The 23,577-nt window shown below is 40.1% G+C and overlaps 1 protein-coding gene across 1 annotated transcript in view; it reads right to left on the bottom strand.

Annotated features, from left to right (window-relative positions):
- shtn1 (shootin 1) overlaps positions 1–22,342 on the bottom strand; it is a 55,245-nt gene extending 32,903 nt beyond the window's left edge. The window contains exons 1-4 of the mRNA XM_055902228.1: positions 22,200–22,342; positions 19,108–19,160; positions 18,184–18,244; positions 13,415–13,509 (exon numbers count right to left, since the gene is read on the bottom strand). Of these exons, the coding sequence (XP_055758203.1) occupies positions 13,415–13,509; positions 18,184–18,244; positions 19,108–19,160; positions 22,200–22,257 (267 nt within the window). The 5' untranslated portion in view covers positions 22,258–22,342. The remainder of the gene's footprint in view (positions 1–13,414; positions 13,510–18,183; positions 18,245–19,107; positions 19,161–22,199) is intronic.
- Between the last annotated feature and the right edge of the window lie 1,235 nt (positions 22,343–23,577).

Consider the following 23,577-nt stretch of genomic DNA (forward strand, 5'->3'; position numbering starts at 1 on the left):
TTTATCATAGGTACACTTCAACTGTGAGAGACGGAATCTAAAACAAAAATCCAGAAAATCACATAGTATGATTTTTAAGTAATTCGTTTGCATTTTATTGCAGCACATAAGAATTTGATACATCAGAAAAGCAGAACTTTATATTTGGTACAGAAACCTTTGTTTGCAATTACAGAGATCATACGTTTCCTGTAGTTCTTGACCAGGTTTACACACACTGCAGCAGGGATTTTGGCCCACTCCTCCATACAGACCTTCTCCAGATCCTTCAGGTTTCGGGGCTGTTGCTGGGCAATACGGACTTTCAGCTCCCTCCAAAGATTTTCTATTGGGTTCAGGTCGGATGACTGGCTAGGCCACTCCAGGACCTTAAGATGCTTCTTACGGAGCCACTCATTAGTTGCCCTGGCTGTGTGTTTCGGGTCGTTGTCATGCTGGAAGACCCAGCCACGACCCATCTTCAATGCTCATACTGAGAGAAGGAGGTTGTTGGCCAAGATCTCGCGATACATGGCCCCATTCATCCTCCCCTCAATACGGTGTAGTCGTCCTGTCCCCTTTGCAGAAAAGCATTCCCAAAGAATGATGTTCCCACCTCCATGCTTCACGGTTGGGATGGTGTTCTTGGGGTTGTACTCATTCTTCTTCTTCCTCCAAACACGGCGAGTGGAGTTCAGACCAAAAAGCTATATTTTTGTCTCATCAGACCACATGACCTTCTCCCATTCCTCCTCTGGATCATCCAGATGGTCATTGGCAAACTTCAGACGGGCCTGGACATGCTCTGGCTTGAGCAGGGGGACCTTGCGCGCGCTGCAGGATTTTAATCCATGACGGCGTAGTGTGTTACTTATGGTTTTCTTTGAGACTGTGGTCCCAGCTCTCTTCAGGTCATTGACCAGGTCCTTCCGTGTAGTTCTGGGCTGATCCCTCACCTTCCTCATGATCATTGATGCCCCACGAGGTGAGATCTTGCATGGAGCCCCAGACCGAGGGTGATTGACCGTCATCTTGAACTTCTTCCATTTTCTAATAATTGCGCCAACAGTTGTTGCCTTCTCACCAAGCTGCTTGCCTATTGTCCTGTAGCCCATCCCAGCCTTGTGCAGGTCTACAATTTTATCCCTGATGTCCTTACACAGCTCTCTGGTCTTGGCCATTGTGGAGAGGTTGGAGTCTGTTTGATTGAGTGTGTGGACAGGTGTCTTTTATACAGGTAACGAGTTCATACAGATGCAGTTAATACAGGTAATGAGTGAGGAACAGGAGGGATTCTTAAAGAAATAGTAACAGGTCTGTGAGAGCCGGAATTCTTACTGGTTGGTAGATGATCAAATACTTGTGTCATGCAATAAAATGCAAACCAATTACTTAAAAATCATACAATGTGATTTTCTGGATTTTTGTTTTAGATTCCGTCTCTCACAGTTGAAGTGTACCTACATGCTTTGTAAGTAGGAAAACCTGCAAAATCGGCAGTGTATCAAATACTTGTTCTCCCCACTGTACACACACACACACACACACACACACACACACACACACACACACACACACACACACACACACACACACACACACACACACACACACACACACACACACACACACACACACACACACACACACGTGTTTCCATTCATTTCCACATTATAGCCAATTTTGATTTTGCAGCTGACCCATCTAGCAGAAATCACTCACTTCTGCCTCCAGGACAAGACTTATCCCAATAAACATCAACCTGCTGTAATTACAGTCAAACTATTATAGTTGTATTATAGTAAAGTGTCATGCACAGATAATAGGAAATGTGGCGCAAGATATGTCAGATAAAATGTTGGTCCGATTTCTTCATTCAGCGTCCCGTCAATCACACTGTGCCGGTAAGTGGCATCGGGGAAGGATGCACAAGCAATAATCAGCCATCTCAATACAAAGAGCCAGGGGAAAGGCCTGATGACAATGTATGCCTGCTTTTAGACACAATCACAGTATTTTATGAAACACATCTATTTACATTACATCCCTCATTCCTATGGCATGCTGGACTTTGTATCCCTTTTCTTTACAAAATCCAAATTTGATCAGTTCAGCCTAAGCCATCCATATTGAACTGGCTGTATGAAACGTTCAAATTTTTTGGTTCTATCATCAAGACGTCCCTTGTGCCAATTTAGGCATACTACTACTAAGTAAAGAATAATGAAGCCTAAGGCAAGACGATGGATGAAAATGACGCACATTTGTTGATGTGATTTGGGACAGAAAGTGTGAGGAGAAAAAGGAAGCAGAGCTATAAAAGAGGCATGTATTAATGACATCCTAGTCAGTGCAGAATGCAGCAATTCCATCTTCTGATGATGCCCTTTAAAGCGCATATTTTAAAAATGCAATCAACAATACATAACACAGAATCATAGTCTTTGATAATAATCTACTATTGATGAGAGCGAATGTATGAAATTACATACTCAGGCATGCTCGCAGGAAGGCTCTCCGCGGCGCTTCAGAGGTCACGATTACAAAGTCACAGCCCCCTCATCTTCCTTGAGCAAACATCAACACAAAACATCTGATTTGACTGGCGACAAATAGCAGGCTCACGCTATTATTGCTTTTTAATTCAAAATGTTGGAGAGTTTACGATTTTTCTTGAACTTTTTTTCTCTCTGGCTTTCCTTGTGTGCTGTTGGCAGGCAAAATTAGCAGCACTGGGCTCAAGAAAATTAAATACATTTTCACGAGGGTCAATAAAGCTGTCTTTTTACTTGAAACCTACCAAAATACACTACCGGTCAAAATTTTTAGAACATCTACTCATTCCACGGTTTTTCTTTATTTTTTACTATTTTCTACATTGTAGAATAATAGTGAAGAGAATATAGTGAAGACATCAAAACTATGAAATAACACATATGGAATCTTGTAGTAGCAAAAATGTGTTTGAAGCTACCTTTCTAGTTAATAGGCTTAAGTTAGTGTACACTTCCTCTTCCAATGATACAGCCACCTTGACTGATATTAGGGCAATGGCCTGATTCCATTGTTTACTTATTGGGAAACACCTGTGAAGCATTATATTAGTGTCTAAGTGATGAGTCAGTAGGAAAACAAGTTCATGATCAGGTGCCTGCAAAATGGGATTGGGATCAAGCATATTAATCACAGTTAACCCACTGGGAACACACTGGTTGAATCAATGTTGTTTCCACGTCATGTTGGGAGGTCAAAATAATGAAAAACAATCAACCAAATCTATTAATTTATAAATGTTGATTATTTCTTAATTCACCTGATGATAAGACAAGACGTGAAAATACATATTTTTCGCTAACATATGATGGGGGTCCCTGGGTCACAGGTTTTCCTGGGAAGGGGTCCCTGGGCACATTTTTTAAAGACCCCTGGTCTAAGTCAAGTCTACAACTTCATTCTGATCTGGTCATTAGACTAAAGTGGTGTCATATCACAAAACCCTATAAGGTAGGAGGTGCCTTAGGAGATCTATTCCAGAGCTACCACACCTGATTTAATCATCAAGCCCTTGATTAGTGAATCAGGTGAGCTAGTTCAGGGCTACAACAACATTGTGAAACATCTGGGGGTCCCTGAGTAGAGGTTTGAGAAGCACTGGACTGTAAGACTTTTCTGTAAACACTAAAACACTGTAGAATGAACAGTAAAATACCTTCAATGTCTTTCACATAATAAATTCTGTAGATGGCACTGCATTATGGGCAAAATGCTGAAAAATACTGTTATAAACTGTAGTTTGAAGCCTCCTGTAAAAATTACTCTAACATACTGTATTTCTTTACAATAATAACTTATGCTTACTGTAGACTACAATGTTCAGTTTCAGGCACCAACCTCATGCTGTTGGGTGAGATGCATGAAGCTCAGACTATTTTAGTAAATATCTTCTTGAAGCGGCAGTGAAGTGGAATATTTTTAGCAGCTAATATATCCTGTTGTTTTTCCAGAATTATACAATAAAACAGCAATGTACCATATTAATTAGTTACAGTAAATAGCCGTAAATCGCAATGCATTCTTGATGATTTTAGGTATAACTGGTAAATGATAAATGAAACTTTGGTTTAAAAATACATTACTCTAAAGAAGTACTGTATTTAGAATGGTACTGTAATTCCACCCCACAGAATACAGTACCCTACTGTATTTTTGGAGTGCCCAAAAACTTTTTAGCACTAGTGGGTGAATGGTATTGTTGTTTCTGGTTCATTAGCATATTTTGTGGAGTGCCTTGTAAGAGGCTACATTTGTTGCACCCGTGAGTGACAATGCTGTACCAATTGAACTGATATGTGGTAGTAGTGCCACAACAATTAAATGTGTATAGGGGAGATATTGGAGTTGCAGCAAGCCTCAAACCTTTAATGGTTGAGTATTTGCTATATCCTTGGTTTGTTTTTCACTGAAGCCACTACAAGTTTGGAAGCCTTTGTTATGGCCTGTGATATTAAAGACCAAATATTTATACACTACCGGTCAAAACTTTTAGAACACCTACTCATTCAAGGGTTTTTCTTTATCTTTACTATTTTCTACATTGTAGAATAATAGTGAAGACTTCAAAACCATGAAATAACAGATATGGAATCATGTAGTAACCAAAATAGTGTTAAACAAATCAAAATATATTTTATATTTTAGATTCTTCAAATAGCCACCCTTTGTCTTGATGACAGCTTTGCACACTCTTGGCATTCTCTCAACCAGCTTCACTTGGAATGCTTTTCCAACAGTCTTGAAGGAGTTCCCACATATGCTGACCACTTGTTGGCTGCTTTTCCTTCACTCTGCTGTACGATTCATCCCAAACCATCTCAATTTGGTTCAGTTCGGGGAATTGTGGAGGCTAGGTCATCTGATGTGGCACTTCATCACTCTCCTTCTAGCCCTTACATAGCTAGGTGGTGTGTTGGGTCATTGTCCTGATGAAAAACAAATGATAGTCCCACTAAGCCAAAACCAGATGGGATGGCGTATCGCTGCAGAATGCTGTGGTAGCCATGCTTATTAAGTGTGCCTTGAATTCTAAAGAAATCACAGACAGTGTCACCAGTAAAGCATCCCAACACCATAACACCTCCTCCTCCATGCCTTACTGTGGGAAATACACATGAGGAGATCATCCATTCACCCACACCGCGTCTCACAAAGACACAGCGTTTGGAACCAAAAATCTCCAATTTGGACTCCAGACCAAAGGACAAATTTCGACCAGTCTAATGTACATTGCTCGTGTTTCTTGGCCCAAGCAAGTCTCTTCTTCTTATTGGTGTCTTTTATTAGTGGTTTCTTTGCAGCAATTCCTCTCATCTGAACAGTTGATGTTGAGATGTGTCTGTAACTTGAACTCTGTGAAGAATTCATTTGGGTTGCAATTTCTGAGGCTGGTAACTCTAATGAATGTATCTTCTGCAGCAGAGGTAACTCTGGGTCTTCCATTCCTGTGGTGGTACTCATGAGAGCCAGTTTCATCATAGCGCTTGATGGTTTTTTTGAATGCACTTGAAGAAACTTTATAAGTTCTTGAAATGTTACATATTAACTGACCTTCATGTCTTAAAGTAATGATGGACTGTCATTTCTCTTTGCTTATTTGAGCTGTTCTTGCCATAATATGCACTTGGTCTTTTACAAAATAGGTCTATCTTCTGTATACCACCCCTACCTTGTCACAACACAATTGATTAGCTCATGGGGCGGCAGAGATAGCCTGGACTGTCATTTCTCTTTGCTTATTTGAGCTGTTCTTGCCATAATATGGACTAGGTCTTTTACAAAATAGGGCTTTATTCTGAATACCAGCCCTACCTTGTCACAACACAACTGATTGGCTCAAACGAATTAAGAAGGAAAGAAATTCCTCAAATGAACTTTTAAGAAGGCACACCTGTTAATTGAAAGGCATTCCAGGTGACTAACTCTTGAAGCTGGTTGAGAGAATGCCAAGAGTATGTAAAGCTGTCATCAAGGCAAAGTGTGGCTATTTGAATAATCTCAAATACAAAATATATTTTGGTTAATAAATGATTCCATATGTGTTACAGTGGCTTGCGAAAGTATTCACCCCCCTTGGCATTTTTCCTATTTTTTTGCCTTACAACCTGGAATTAAAAAGGATTTTTGGAGAGTTTGTATCATTTGATTTACACAACATGCCTACCATTTTGAAGATGCAAAATATTTTTTATTGTGAAACATACAAGAAATAAGACAAAAAAACAGAAAACTTGAGCGTGCATAACTATTCACCCCCGCAAACTCAATTATTTGTAGAGCCACCTTTTGCAGCAATTACAGCTGCAAGTCTCTTGGGGTATGTCTCTATAAGCTTGGCACATCTAGCCACTGGGATTTTGCCCATTCTTCAAGGCAAAACTGCTCCAACTCCTTCAAGTTAGATGGGTTCCGCTGGTGTAGAGCAATCTTTAAGTCATACCACAGATTCTCAATTGGATTGAGGTCTGGGCTTTGACTAGGCCATTCCAAGACATTTAAATGTTTCCCCTTTAACCACTTGAGTGTTGCTTTAGCAGTATGCTTAGGGTTTTTGCCCTGCTGGAAGGTGAACCTCCGTCCCAGTCTCAAATCTCTGGAAGACTGAAACAGGTTTCCCTCAAGAATTTCCCTGTATTTAGCGCCATCCATCATTCCTTCAAACATCCCCACAGCATGATGCTGCCACCACCATGCTTCACTGTGGGGATAGTGTTCTCGGAGTGATGAGAGGTGTTGGGTTTGCGCCAGACATAGCTTATTCCTTGATGGCCAAAAAGCTCAATTGTAGTCTCATCTGACCAGAGTACCTTCTTCCATATGTTTGGGGAGTCTCCCACATGCCTTTTGGCGAACACCAAACGTGTTTGCTTCTTTTTTTCTCTAAGCATGTCTTTTTCTGGCCACACTTCCGTAAAGCCCAGCTCTGTGGAGTGTATGGCTTAAAGTGGTCCTATGGACCGATACTCCAATCTCCGCTGTGAAGCTTTGCATTTCCTTCAAGGTTATCTTTGGTTTCTTTGTTGCCTCTCTGATTAATGCCCTCCTTGCCTGGGCCGTGAGTTTTGGTGGGCCGGCCGTCTCTTGGCAGGTTTGTTGTGGTGCCATATTCTTTCCATTTTTTAATAATGGATTTAAATGGTGCTTCGTGGGATGTTCAAAATGTTGGATATTTTTTTATAACCCAACCCTGATCTGTACTTCTCCACAACTTTGTCCCTGACCTGTTTGGAGAGCACCTTGGTCCTCATGGTGCCGCTTGCTTAGTGGTGTTGAAGAGTCTGGGGCCTTTCAGAACATGCGTATATATACTAAGATCATGTGACAGATCATGTGACACTTAAATAAAGTCCACCTGTGTGCAATCTAACTAATTATGTGACTTCTGAAGGTAATTGGTGGCACCAGATCTTATTTAGGGGCTTCAAAGCAAAGGAGGTGAATACATATACACGCATCACTTTCCATAAATATTTTTTTTAAATTTTTTGAAAGAAGTTATTGTTTTTCATTTCACTTCACTGAGTTCGACTATTTTGTGTATGTCCATTACATGAAATCCAAATAAAAATCCATTTAAATTACGGGTTGTAATGCAACAAAATAGGAAAAACATCAAAGGGGATGAATACTTTTGCAAGGCACTGTATTTCATAGTTTTGATGTCTTCACTATTATTCTACAATGTAGAAAATAGTAAAAATAAAGAAAAATCCTTGAATGAGTAGGTGTTCTAAAACTTTTGACCAGTAGTGTATATATTTGATATGCTGTAATATGCTTGCACCAATCCCATTCAATTACAGTAAAATACAAACCTCTTCAATTAATTTAATTTATTTGTTCATTCATCCATTCATTACAATTACTGAAGAAATATTACAGTAAAATGGATTACGGTAACATGCTGTACTGTAAATTTACAGCATTATACTGGCAGAGGAGTTGCCAGTAAATGACTGTAATTATATAATACAGCTGTGTTGGTGTAATGATTACAGTAGGCTCATTCATTTACAGTTTTATGATGTATTGTATAATACAGCACTGTGTTTCTTACTGTAAAACATTTTACAGCATCCCTGTGTGAAGCAAAGTTACAGTATTTAGCTGGCAACTATACTATCAGTATAATGCTGTACATTTAGAGGGAAACGTTTTACAATGTGCTCTAGTTACTTCACGAAAGTAATGCGCAAATACAAGAAAAAGGGAAGCCCCATCATTTGACATTTAACTTTTTCTCCTGGACAACAGTACAATATTTCCAAGTGGTTGTTGTCGACAACAATTCATTTGTATCATGTGTTCTACATTCTTTACTATTTTCACACATATGTGGTGAATTTTCAAAACTCTTAGTACAAAACTCCAAACTGTTAACACTTGCAATGCACCAAGTCTTAAATTGTAATCTTTCATTCTGAATTCATTTTGTTTGTAGACATCTTTCACTATACAATCATTGATCCAAAATATAAGTTTACTGTGAAATACTGGTTTAATCACCAAAACACAACATATTGATATCTTCTCAATTTAGTTATTTTAACAACCAGCAAAAACCAATAGCAAAATATTTAAGATACATTTTTCAAAATTGCCTTTTGAATGTAAATTATGAGTACTGTAAATTACAGTATATTACACTTTTTTCACATTAGGCAATACATTTGCACTACCTATTAAAATTGACTGAAAATCAAGTTACCATCGTTTCTATCCCATGTGTGATCAGAGATGTGATCATGTTTAACAATGTTTAGCAGGCACTAGTTTGCATCAAGCATGCCTTGAGCATTTGGCCATAGGTTCTCATTGAAATCGCAGTAAATATCCTCATTGTTCATGCACCTGGGGGAAAACCTTTTGCTATTGCGAATCCAAGCCTGACATAGGTCTGGATTTAAATAACTGCACTGCTAAATGACTAAAATGTAAATTTAGTACCCCTCTCCATATTTTCAAGCATAGTTTTGAATGTATCATGTTATGGGTATGCTTGTAATCGTTAAGGACTGGGCAGTTTTTCAGGATAAAAAAAATATATATCGAATGGAGCTAAGCACAGGAAAAATCCTAGAGGAAAGCTGGTAGCTTTCTACCAGACACTGGGAGATGTCCTTTCAGCAGAACAATAACCTAAAACACAAGGCCAAATCTACACTGGAGTTGCTTACCAAGAGGACAGTGAATGTTCCTGAGTAGCCGAGTTACAGTTTTGACACAAATCAGACTGAAAATCTATAACAAGACTTGAAAACGGTTGTCTAGCAATGAGCAACAACCAATTTGACAGAGCTTGAAGAATTTTGAAAAGAATAATGGGCAAATATTGTACAATCCAGGTGTGCAAACCTCTTAAGAGAATTACCCAGAAAGACTCACAGTTGTAATCACTGCCAAAGGTGATTCTAACCTATATTGTGTGAATATTTACAGTACTAGTCAAAAGTTTGGACACACCTACTCATTCAAGGGTTTTTCTTTATTTTTACTATTTTCTACATCAAAACTATGAAATAACACATATGGAATCACGTAGTAACCAAAAATATATTTTATATTTGAGATTCCAACCTTTGCCTTGATGAGAGCTTTGCACAATCTTTGCATTCTCTCTACCAGCTTCATGAGGTAGTCACCTGGAATGCATTTCAATTAACTGGTGTGGAATTTATTTCCTTCTTAATGCGTTTGAGACAATCAGTTGTGTTGTGAAAAGGTAGGGGTGGTATACAGAAGATGGCCCTATTTGGTAAAAGACCAAGTCCATATTATGGCAAGAACAGCTCAAATAAGCAAAGAGAAATGACAGTACATCATTACTTTAAATACGTGAAGGTCAGTCAATCTGGAACATTTCAAGAACTTTGAAAGTTTCTTCAAGTGCAGTCTCAAAAACCATCAAGCGCTATGATGAAACTGGCTCTCATTAGGACCTCCACAGGAAAGGTAGACTCAGACTTACCACTGATGCAGAGGATAAGTTCATTAGTTACCAGCCTCAGAAATTGCAGCCAATTAAATCAATTTTAGAATAAGGCTGTAATTTAACAAAATGTGGAAAAAGTCAATGGGTCTGAAAACTTTCCGAATGCAGAGTACAAAAGTATGTACAGTACAAAACTACAAATACCTAGGTGTCTGGCTAGACTGTAAACTCTCCTTCCAGACTCAGATTAAACATCTCCAATCCAAAATTAAATCTAGAATCGGCTTTCTATTCCGCAACAAAGCCTCCTTCACTCACGCCGCCAAACATACCCTAGCAAAACTGACTATCCTACTGATCCTCGACTTCGGCGATGTCATTTACAAAATAGCCTCCAACACTCTACTCAGCAAACTGGATGCAATCTATCACAGCGCCATCCGTTTTGTCACCAAAGCCCCATATACCACCCACCACTGAAACCTGTATGCTCTAATCGGCTGGCCCTCGCTACATATTTGTCGCCAGACCCACTGGCTCCAGGTCATCTATAAGTCTTTGCTAGGTAAAGCTCCGCCTTATCTCAGCTCCCTGGTCACGATAACAACCTCCACCCGTAGCACACGCTCCAGCAGGTATATCTCACTGGTCAGCCCCAAAGCCAACACCTCCTTTGGCCGCCTTTCCTTCCCGTTCTCTGCTGCCAATGACTGGAACGAATTGCAAAAATCGCTGAAGCTGAAGACTTATATTTCCATCACTAACTGTAAACATCAGCTACCCGAGCAGCTAACCGATCGCTGCAGCTGTATATAGCCCATCTGTAAATAGCCCATCCAATCTACCTACCTCATCCCCACATTGTTTTTATTTATTGTTCTGCTCTTTTGCACACCAGTATTGTAACGCTCGTCTGAAGAAGTGGACCAAAGCGCAGCACGTGTTCATGATAATTTATTCACCAAAAACACTCAACCAAAATAACAAAGTGAGAAACGAAACAGTTCTGTAAGGTGCAGAAACTAAACAGAAAACAACTACCCACAAAACACAGGTGGGAAAAGGCTGCTTAAGTATGATTCCCAATCAGAGACAACGATAGACAGCTGCCTCTGATTGGGAACCACACTTGGCCAAAAACAAAGAAATATAACACATAGAATGCCCACCCTAATCACACCCTGGCTTAACCAAAATAGAGACTAAAAACCCTCTCTATGGCCAGGACGTGACAAGTATTCTACTTGCACATCATCATCTGCACATCTATCACTCCAGTGTTAACTTGATAAATTGTTATTACTTGCTACTATGGCCTATTTCTTGCCTTACCTCCTCACGCCATTTGCACACACTGTATATAGACTTAATTTTTTTCCTATTGTGTTATTGACTGTACACTTGTTTATTCCATGTGTAACTCTTGTGTTGTTGTTTGTATCGCACTGCTTTGCTTTATTTTGGCCAGGACGCAGTTGTAATTGAGAACTTGTTTTCAACTAGCCTACCTGGTTAAATAAAGGTTAAATAAAAAAAATTAAAAAATACCTTCAAATTTATACACCTGTTGCTGACAGGAAGTAACGTCAGCACAAGAACTGTTCGTGGGCGAGCCGCACACAAGCCTAAGATCACCATGCGCAATGCCAAGCATAGGCTGGAGTGGTATAAAGCTTGCCGCCATTGGATTCTGGAGCAGTGGAAACGTGTTCTCTGGAGTGATGAATCACGCTTCACCACCTGGCAGACCGACAGATCAATCTAGATTTGGCGGATGTCAGGAGAACGCCACCTGCTCGAACGCATTGTGCCAACTGTAAAGTTTGGTGGATTAGTTCCAGTGAAGGGAAATGTTATCGCTACAGCACACAATTACATTCTAGACGATTCTGTGCTTCCACCTTTGTGGCAACAGTTTGGGGAAGGCCCTTTCCTGTTTCAGCATGACAATGCCTCGTTCGCAAAGCGATGTCCATACAGAAACGGTTTGTCGAGATCAGTGTGGAAGAACTTGAATGGCCTGCATGGAGCCCTAACCTCAACCCCATCGAACCCCTTTGGGATGAATTGGAACGCCGACTGCGAGCCAGGCCTAATTGCCCAAAATCAGTGCCCGACCTCACAAATGCTCTTGTGGCTGAATAGAAGCAAACCCCCGCAGCAATGTTCCAACATCTAGTGGAAAGCCTTCCCAGAAGAGTGGAGGATGTTATAGCAGCAAAGAGAGGACCAACTCCATATTAATGCCCATGGTTTTGGAATAAGATGTTCAACGAGCAGGTGTCCACATACTTTTGGTAATGTAGTGTATCATACTTTTTATGTTTCTACTTTACAGATATACATTTTCATTATGTAGTTCTCAGAATCTGTAGTAGACAAACCAGTTTACATGGCAAATCTACAGGTTTACCAAACGTTTAAGAACAGTCGGATTAAGTAATAGTAAAATGTATTTTAACAAAAGACAAGATCATTATATCAAAAGTAATGTGAGCATTGCATTGTGAAAGGCATTTACTTTATATGAACATGCATTGCAATGTGAAACATTATTATTTCTAGATGAAACACTGATTAAGTTTGGTGAAAAAGTGACTGTATGAGTTTGTGTGTTGTACTTAGTCAATTGAAAATGTACTTAGAATTTTGAAACAACTGTAGTAAGAGTTGTGAAAATGTACCACATACTGTACTTGTGAAAATGTACCACATACTGTACTTGTGAAAATGTACCACACACTGTACTTGTGAAAATGTACCACATACTGTACTTGTGAAAATGTACCACACACTGTACTTGTGAAAATGTACCACATACTGTACTTGTGAAAATTGCACCAAAGCAATAAAATAAAACTGTAATCGAATAGCATTTCAAACATGACAAAATATGCAAATACATAGATGGCCATATAGATGCCCAATAGCAACTGTAATAACATCAAATAATCCTTATTGAAAGAGCACCATCAGAGTTCTCCCCAGAACATCATTTTTTAAAAGAAGAGATAAACGTTATAGCAAAAACATTCATATGTGTAGAAAGCACAGCTGCATGTGGCCAACCATGCCTGGCTGGGACTGGATTGTTGGGAGGAGGAGGTATTGTACAGAAACTCTCCTCCACCCATGGCAGAACTGCCAGGTGGAAGCAGAGGGCTTCTGTCCAAAGAATTGTGTGGGTAATGATTAGAGTGATGAGTCCAGCTTCAGCGGGCTGAGAAATCACTCTGCCTACTCTGAATCAGACCTAGACATTTGGCAAGCATTTCACAAAATAACTGTACACTGGATTACAGGACCAATTTTTGTACAGAAAATGTTAGTACATTTTTTGCACCAAGAATGATGGTGTCTACAGAGAAATTAGGTGCAATATTTGTTTCAAGGGAAGAATTGGGAGCATACAAAGGGCAAAGTCCTTCATTGCTCGTTAGGCTGACCCACCTTGGAGGCCAGGGCTTCCACACTCTGTCTGCATGTCCTCTCTATGTCCAGGTTATCCTGAATGCTGTTGACCTCTTCAATGACCATGTGGGACACTGTAGGAGAGTGACAGAAACAACACTGTTGAACACCTCCAATCCAGCGTAAACATTGTGCAGTACTTTTTTTTCCTTTATCTGCGATTGATTGAATTGGGGTCTAAGTCATTTATCTATTTTTATCAATAGCAAAGTTTATTTTTAATTTTTATTGAACCTTTATTTAACTAGGCAAGTCAGTTAAGAGCAATTCTTATTTACAATGAAGGCTTACCCCGGGCCAAACCCGGGCCGACGCTGGGCTAATTGTGCACCGCCCTATGGGACTCTATGGGATTGTGATATAGCCTGGAATCAAACCAGGGTCTGTAGTGACGCCTCTAGCACTGTGATGCAGTGCCTTAGACAGCTGTGCCACTCGGGAGCCCATAACTTTAAGCCTAAACTATATTTCTTGTTGGCATACTGTAGGCAACATGTTTGCCATGTGGTCTGATTCTAAGGTTCACCTTATAGAGCCCCACAGTGGAGGTGTCATAATACCCATAAAACCTAGCAGTCAAACAGGGAAATGGTTCCAATCATTTTTCCCATAGGGGATTTTAAAAACACTTAAAATAAGTTCTGTATTTCGTGCAGGCTTACCCTGGCGTGACATTTTGATAACCGTGTAAATCTCTCTCGGACAAGATTACTTTTATCAATATATTCGGTTCTATTTACACCCAGATTCGAAAAAGCTAATTAGCATTAAAGTAGACATCATGCAAAGCTACAAATCCCTGCAAGCTCCTGCATGTAATCTCTAGCTGACACCTTTGCTAGCAGGTATTGTCAATTTAAAACTTACACATGACAGTTTACAGAATTGTCCATTTAAATAAATGTTGACAATTTATTCATTTCTACATTTAGCTAACATTAGAATTCAGAGATTCTTACCTTTGCCTCGATTCGAGTCTCGTCCAGATCATCATGGTATTTGTAGTTCTTTATGATAGCCACATTAGCAGCTAATTCACATTTCATTTTTGGGGGGTAAATACAGGTGAATATATTTATAAAAGTCACCTTCTACTAGAGAAGTTTACACGGTTATCAAAACGTCACAACAGAGTAAGCGTACACAAAACACAGCCCTTATTTTAAGTGTTTTTAAAAACCCCTATGGGAAAAAATGAATGGTGGAAAAAAGATTGGAACCAAGATTGACCTCTAGGTTTTATGGGTATTATGACTCATACTGTGGAACTCTATTGGAGCTCATATCTTTATGTTGTTTTATGTTTCAGTCTTGAATATCATAAATATTTTTTTACATGTCTTTGGTTGGAAATATTTAGTTGCTTTTACAATTAGCCTTACATCCCAAGGTTAGAGGTAACGTTACACCTCAAGGATGAGACGATTAGGGAATTGTGCACATCTTATGCACTTTTTACAAAACAAGCTAAGCAAGATAAAAATGTACATTTCTGTTGACACACTTACTGTGGAATCTGATACTTTTTCTACATTTACTAAGAAATATACTCATGTCAACACAAGGTCACAACAATATACACTACTGTTCAAAAGTTTGGGGTCACTTTGAAATGTCCTTGTTTTTGAAAGAAAAGCGCATTTTTTGTTCATTAAAATAACATCAAATGGATCAGGAATACAGTGTAGACATTGTTAATGTTGTAAATGTTGTAAATGACTATTGTTGCTGGAAACGGCTGATAGTACCCGCAAAACACAAGTCTCAACGTCAACAGTGAAGAAGTGACTCCGGGATGCTGGCCTTCTAGGCAGAGTTGCTGGCCAATAAAAAATAAAAGATTAAGATGGGCAAAAGAACACAGACACTGGACAGAGGAACTCTGCCTAGAATGCCAGCATCCCGGAGTCGCCTCTTCACTGTTGACGTTGAGACTGGTGTTTTGCGGGTACTATTTAATGAAGCTGTCATTTGAGGACTTGTGATGTGTCTGTTTCTCAAACTAGACACTCTAATGTACTTGTCCTCTTGCTCAGTTGTGCACCAGGCCCTCCCACTCCTCTTTCTCTTCTGGTTAGACAGTTTGCGCTGTTCTGTGAAGGGAGTAGTACACAGCGTTGTACGAGATCTGCAGTTTCTTGGCAATTTCTCGCATGGAATAGCCTTCATGTCTCAGATCAAGAATAGACTGACGAGTTTCAGAAGAAAGTTATTTGTTTCGGGACATTTTGAGCCTGTCATCGAACCCACAAATGCTGATGCTCCAGATACTCAACTAGTCTAAAGAATACCAGTTGTATTGCTTCTTTAATCAGAACAACAGTTTTCAGCTGTGGTAACATAATTGCAAAATGGTTTTCTAATGATCAATTAGAAAACCCTTTTGGATTAGCTAACACAACGTGCCATTGGAACACAGGAGTGATGGTTGCTGATAATGGGACTCTGTACACCGATGTAGATATTCCATAAAAAATTTGCCATTTCCAGCTACAATAGTCATTTACAACATTAACAATGTCTACACTGTATTTATGATCAATTTGTTTTTTTTTTAATGGACAAAAAATGCGCTTTTCTTTCAAAAACAAGGACATTTCTAAGTGACCCTAAACTTTTGAACGGTAGTGTAAGTATGTATGTTTGTGGTTTCTTTTGTGTCAGACATTTGCCATGAACCACATTTATTCTCTTTTCAATTTAAAAAGAAGTTAAATAATATGACTAATGCCACTGAGGTCTTATTGATTCTGCTTTCCGGAAAAATCACAACATCAGTGGAACTATGAAAACACATTTGAGACTATGTAAAACCACTATAGGAAGGTCAAAGAAAACAACCTCCCTGCAACAATGGGTGCATTTTATTACAATTTAATTAATGTCATTGTGTGTTCATGGTCAGACATGACAAAAGATTATAGAACCATGATGGATCATTTCACCAGAGTGGTTAGTTAGTGTTTATTGATGGAAATTGCTGATGGAAACTCAAAAGGGCATGAGATTGACTGTAGGATAAAATATGAAAATTTTGCGACCATTTTCTAGCCCCTGATGTAAGACTTTTTAAACTGTAAAGTATAAAATCTCCCTTTAGCCAAAAAAAAACTTTCAGAGACACACTTAATGCTCTAAACGTTGACTTCATTTGCAGGCGTAATCACAAACCCCAATAAAAGAGAACAGGCTTACTGCCACTTAACTAATTAAACATTGTGGTCGAAGGGGAAAAATAGGAATTAATGCCGTTAACACAGGCCTATCCCTTCCCAATGACACCTAATTGAAACTTGATGAACGTCTGTGCCTGCGATATCAAAGTTCCTCCTGCACCCTCTCCACATAAGTCATTCAATAGCACTTAGCTGACAGTTTCATCCTAGCATCTCTGTGGCTCCGCTCTTTCACAGACTCCATAATGCCCAACACACTCAACACCAGCAAAGGACGCCTTGAAATAAATTACACATTAATTGTAATTACTGGTAGGCATGGTAAATAAACAGGCCTGGAAGTGGAAAGTGTACAAGTGCGGGGCGACTGGGGTTCTGACATGTCAGAATTGGCAGTCTTAATTGTACGTTTCGGCCTCACCATCATCGCTCCATCTTTTTCTCCCCTCTTTTTCCCTCCTGTCGGGGAAGACAGTGATTACCCCTGTGCTGACGTGCGGTATAATGGTATCAGCGAGCAGACAGAGCAGTGAATTAAATTGTATCTGCAGCCGTACTGAAGCCTTGATGAGGGGGCAGATGCCTTTGTGGTCTTATCATTATAACACAATGGTCATGTTGTCATCAACCTTGCCATCGTCAATTGAAAAGACGTGATTGTGTGTTGGGGGCTTTTTTCTCTCCCTCTTCGTCCCGTCGTTTCTTTGTGAATAGGAGCAATTTTCTCAGAGCTATGAAATCACGTAATAGGTCCTAATATGCAGCTGCTTGGCATAGCAAGGCAGCCTCTATTAAATTGGAAGTCAAACAAAATATGTGTTTTTGGGCTGGAGAAATAGTAGATGTAGGAGCAGAAGCCACATTTATTCAGATGAAAATCCCTCGACTGACGTGATTACAAAGAACAACTATTTCAACCATCTCTGACAATATTTATACCTTCTAAAATTCCAGAGATCAAATTACTGGCTTTAGTGGTTTGTGTGACGCATTTTGGTTTTAAGAAAAAAATTCCCTGCGAAAATACACAGAAATGCATTGTATTTCAAGCACATTTGTATGTGTGGAAGGAAACAGAAATAGTGGAGAAGAAGCAGAGAAGACGCTTTAAGTGTCATTTTGCATACTGAAGACTAGTATTTACAAAAGAAAATCATATGACTGTACGTTTCTCTGATATAACTAAAGGTTAATCAATTTGCATTGACAGAAGTGGCAAGTAAAAGTGTAAACAAAGCCGTGTTACCGCCTAAAGGGTGTGCCTTTTACCCAAGGTAAATGACAAACACACATTGTTCATAGTGAGTCCAGGGTTCAAAGGTCACAGCAGCAGAGATAGTGTGGTTGATAGCATGAAAAGAATGCTATGGTAAACATTACATAACAGAACTGTAGGTGTTTACAGTCCCTCCTGTACAATCCCTGACTCGTTGCCAATGATGCATATGTTATCAGGAGGAAAACAATAGCAACCTGATATGTAAGAATATCAGATCAATATTAGATCAATCATCTTTGACGAGAGATTGATTTGACTAAAACATATATATATTTTTTTTTTAATGTTCTCACCTTTTTGAAACTCTTCAAGCCTTTTGACTGCTTCGTCTCTCTCTGCCTGCATCCGTTGACACTTATATGACCAAACACAAAAGAGAACAATTGTATTTATTTACATTGGTGTCCTACCTTCATTGAGCCAGTCTTTGCAAGATCATACTCCACTTGAACTCAATCTGAGAGCGACATTTCAGTGGGAGAACAGCTGAGGTCATGAAGATGATGGACTCTGTAAAAAGGCTTCCCAATATGAACCTTAACAAGTGCTATATAAACCACCACCACATAGCTGAAAGTGAAATGATGAAAGCAAAATCCTCCAAAATTCAGACTACATTGATATCTCCGAGGCACAATGCATACAATACATATGATATGAGAATGAACGTTTATCACAACAGCATGTAAATCTGATATAATACAATTCATGAGCTCTTTTCTCTCTTGAAAGCATTGCAGTGAAAGTACTGGCTAGTTCAAAGAGTCCTGAGTAGTATAATATGTACAGGGCAGTTTATGTTCGTTTGTTTTGTCTGCCATGCTAAAATAACCACTATCTGGAGAATTGTAGGGAAATGGCACTGATTGAATTTGCCTCCAGGTTTTCCAAGCCATGTCTGCCATGATTCTAAGCCCTGCTATAGCACCACAATAAAGCATCTCTCTCTCTCTCTCTCTCTCTCTCTCTCTCTCTCTCTCTCTCTCTCTCTCACACACACACATATATACGCACACACAGTCCCATACACACAGTCTCTCTTTCACACGTACAATCATTGAACAAAATAAGCAAACCTTCATTTTCTTTCATCATTAATCACTATCAATCATTAAGTGCAAACACAGTTGAAATAACGCACACTTCCCCAAGACCTGTTGCATGGATACCTATACACATGAACTGAACAGTTATAACAAGCCTTATACAACACTGACCTCCATGGTGGCTCTCTCATGCTCCCTCTGAAGACCCTCATACTCATGGACAGCTGTAGGGATCAAAGGATTCCAGTCAGTCATCTTCAACTGTTCATCATCCCACAAGAGGAAACATACTTGAACTCTTATTGGGTTTCTTAAAACAGAACAACCATGTGGAAACATATCTATTAATTCCAACCCAATGACTGCCTCACATGCTAAGTGAAACATGACTATTACTCACATAAACCTTAACAATTATCTCAATGCTCTGCTACATATACTTGAGATAGTTTAGATTAAAACCACACAAAATAATGTTTATCAATATAGAAAGACACGGAATAAAGGCTGTTCCAAACCCAGCTGTTTGCCAAGATCATCAGTGCCTCATGAGCGAGCTTTTTTACAAGGTCTGGGCAGGCTTATGTATAGTTCGCTCCATAAAGCTGTATCTATGAATGCCTGGATCTTTACAAAGAACTGGATGTTGGAATGTATAGCCACTGTGAAAGGAGATCGAAAACGTCAACAAAACACACATTATTTTGATCATCAATTGATGTTGAAGCTCTCCCTTAGGCCATTATGTTTCATTCTCAGGAGGCATAACAATAATAGATTCCTACACAGTGGTATGATAAAAGTCTACTACTGTACCTTTACTACAGCTGAGGATAACTGACTTACATTGAACAAAAATATAAACGGAACATGCAACAATTTCTGAGATTTTACTGAGTTACAGTTCACATGATGAAATCAGTCATTTCAAATAAACGAGGCCCTAATATATGGATATCACATGACTGGGAATACAGATATGCATCTGTTGGTCACAGATACCTTTAAATAAGGAGCGTGGATCAGAAAACCCGTCAGTACCTGATGTGACCACAATTTGCCTTATGCAGCACGGCACATCTCCTTCGTATAGAGATGATCAGGCTGTTGATTGTGGCCTGTGGAATGATGTCCCACTCCTGGAACACGAACACGATGTCGTACACGTTGATCCATAGCATCCCAAACATGCTCAATGGGTGACATGTCTGGTGAGTATGCAGGCCATGGAAGAACTGGGACATTTTCAGCTTCCAGGAATTGTGTACAGATCCTTGCGACATGTGGCTGTGCATTATCATGCTGAAACATGAGGTGATGGGGGCGGATGAATGGCATGACAATGGGCCTCAGGATCTCGTCACGGTATCTCTGTGCATTCAAATTGCCATCGATAAAATGCAATTGTGTTTGTTGTCCGTAGCTTAGGCCTACCCGTACCATAACCCCACCATCACGAGGCACTCTGTTCACAACGTTGACATCGGCAAACTGCTCACCCACACAACGCCATACTGCCATCTGCCCGGTACAGTTGAAACTGTGATTCATCCGTGAAGAGCACACTTCTCCAGCGTGCCAGTGGCCATCGAAGGTGAGCATTTGCCCACTGAAGTCAGTTACGACGCCAAACTGCAGTCAGGTCAAGACCTCGGTTGAGGACAATGAGCACGCAGATAAGCTTCCCTGAGACAATTTCTGACAGTTTGTGCAGAAATTCTTCGGTTGTGCAAAACCAAAGTTTCATCAGCTGTCCGGGTGGCTGGTCTCAGACAATCCTGCAGGTGAAGAAGCCAGATGTGGAGGTCCTGGGCTGGCGTGATTACACGTGGTCTGTGGTTGTGAGGCCGATTGGTCGTACTGCCATATTCTCTAAAACGACGTTGGAGGCGGTTGATGGTTGAGAAATTCACATTCAATTCCCTGGCAACAGCTCTGGTGAACATTCAGTCAGCATGCCAATTGCACGCTCCTTTAAAAGTTAAGACATCTGTGGCATTGTGTGATAAAACTGCACATTTTACATTGGCCTTTTATTGTCCCCATCATAAGGTGCACCAGTTTAATGATCATGCTGTTTAATCAGCTTCTTGATATGCCACACCTGTCAGGTGGATGGAATATAATGGCGAAGGAGAAATGCTCACTAACAGGGATGTAAACAAATTTGTGCACCAAATTTGAGAGAAATAAGCTTTTTGTTAATATGAACAATTTCTGGAATCTTTTTTCCAGCTCATGAAACATGTGACCAACACTTTACATGTTGCGTTTTCTATTTCTGTTCAGTGTATATGTAACATAATCAGCATTGGTTGCTTAGTAGATACCCTACCGTGAGGCACTGCGCATTCATATTTAAATCTGAAAACCTGGTCAAGTACTATTCCCTTTAGGGTACAACATTCAGGTCACGTGAATATTCAACACGGCTGCTCTAACACCACATCATGCTGGCTAACCGCACCCCTACCCCTCCTCACTCTGAATGTAGTGATTCATTTTTGCTGGAGTTGCACACTCAATGTTTATTCATATGGTGTTCCAAATAATATCCAGGTGATTCAGAGGGCACCTCAGACTACACTGACCTCGTATGCACCTTTTGTTATTCCCCCTTACGATGTGTCTGGAAACATTTATTGAATAAAGAAATATGAGGAACAGAAAGACAGTTTAAATCAAGTGTGATGACCATCCGTTGTGAATTCGTGTCTGTTTTGTGGTGAGAGAAATAAGCCTAGAACTTCTGAGGAAGTTCTATATATATATGGCTAAAAACCCAGAATGACGCCTGAGAACTTCCTCAGAAGTCTACTATTGTTAGTCAATAGATATGGCAAGGTCTTTCTTCAGCAAGGGCAAATTAAAAATGTGTGCAAAATAAACAAAAATCCATCGAAAACATAGATAAGACCCCTCAGATAAAGCTAGGCTACATTATTCCTTACATAATTTCCCCTTGCCCTGAACGCAACAGCGCTCTAACTAATGAGTACTAAACTGTACAGACACAAATGAAGACAGAAAAAGTCATACGTTTAATTTAAGTTAGGTTACATTCGAGTTGAAGACGTGTTATTTACATGCCTCAAACCACCGAAAAGAATTGGCTACGTATCCATTTTTAATGTCAACGGTTAACGTCAGGGCAGGCTATGAAAGAGCTGGAGTCATCGAACTGCAAATACATAACGAATATGTCGAACATAAAGCTACATCCTTCACTCTAACCTAGCCATGCGACTAAGAATAACTCTTACCTTGATTGGACAGCTCTGTAATGAGTTTCATTTGAAATAGTTCCTCTTGGGCCGCCATTGTGAGAAAGTATATTTACAGTACACATCAAGGTGGTTACACATTACGTGCAACAGGAACTACCTTGATACCTTGACACACCTGTGCACAAATCTCACCTTTGGCCATTGTTAAATCTGATCTAGGCTTCGAATGCTTGTTTTTTTCCTTGATCAACGGTTTCTGTTGACTTAGAACTACAGTGCATTCGGAAAGTATTCAGACCCGTTGGCTTTTTCCAAATTTTGTTATGCGACAGCCTTGTTCTAAAATGTATTAAATTGTTTTCCCCCTCAATCTACACACAATACCCATAATGACAAAGCAAAAACTAGTTTTTAGAAATTTGTACAAATTGGAGTCTTCTTGGGTATGACGCTACAAGCTTGGCACATCTGTATTAAGGGAGTTTCTCCCAATCTTCTGTGCAGATCCTCTTAGGCTCTTGTTAGGTTGGATGGGGAGCATCGCTGCACAGCTATTTTCAGCTCTCTCTCTCTTGTTCAATCAGGTTCAAGTCCGGGCTCTGGCTGGGCCACTCTAGAATATTGAGACTTGTCCCGAAGCCACTCCTGCTTTGTCCAGGTGGAAGGTGAACTTTCACCCCAGTCTGAGGTCCTGGGCGCTCCGGTGCAGGTTTTTAATCAAGGATCTCTTTGTACTTTGCTCCGTTCAGCTTTCCCTCGATCCTGACTAGTTTCCCAGTCCCTGCCGCTGAAAAACAACCCAACAGCATGATGCTGCCACCACCATGCTTCACCTTAGGGATGGTGCCAGATTTCCTCCAGACGTGACGCTTGGCATTCATGCCAAAGACTTCAATCTTGGTTTCATCAGACCAGAGAATCTTGTTAATCATGGTCTCGGAGTCCTTTAGGTACTTTTTGGCAAACTCCAAGCAGGCTGTCATGTGCCTTTTACTGAAGAGTAGCTTCCATCTAGCCACAGCCATAAAGGCCTGATTAGTGGAGTGCTGCAGAGATGGTTGTCCTTCTGGAAGATTCTCCCATCTCCACAGAGGAACTCCAGAGCTCTGCCAGTGGCCATTGGGTTCTTGGTCACCTCCCTGACCAAGGCCCTTCTCCCATGATTGCTCAGTTTGGCTGGGCGGCCAGCTCTAGGAAGAGTTTTGGTGGTCCCAAATTTCATCCATTTAATAATGGAGGCCACAGTATTCTTGGGGACCTTCAATGCTGCAGAAATGCTTTGGTACACTTCCCCAAGTCTGTGCCTCGACACAATCTTGTCTCGAAGATCTACGGACAATTCCGTCGACCTCATGGCTTGGTTTTTGCTATGATATGCACTGTCAGCTGTAGGACCTTATATAGACAGGTGTGT

The sequence above is a fragment of the Salvelinus fontinalis genome, chromosome 37, assembly GCF_029448725.1.
Source record: "Salvelinus fontinalis isolate EN_2023a chromosome 37, ASM2944872v1, whole genome shotgun sequence".
Taxonomy (NCBI): domain Eukaryota; kingdom Metazoa; phylum Chordata; class Actinopteri; order Salmoniformes; family Salmonidae; genus Salvelinus; species Salvelinus fontinalis.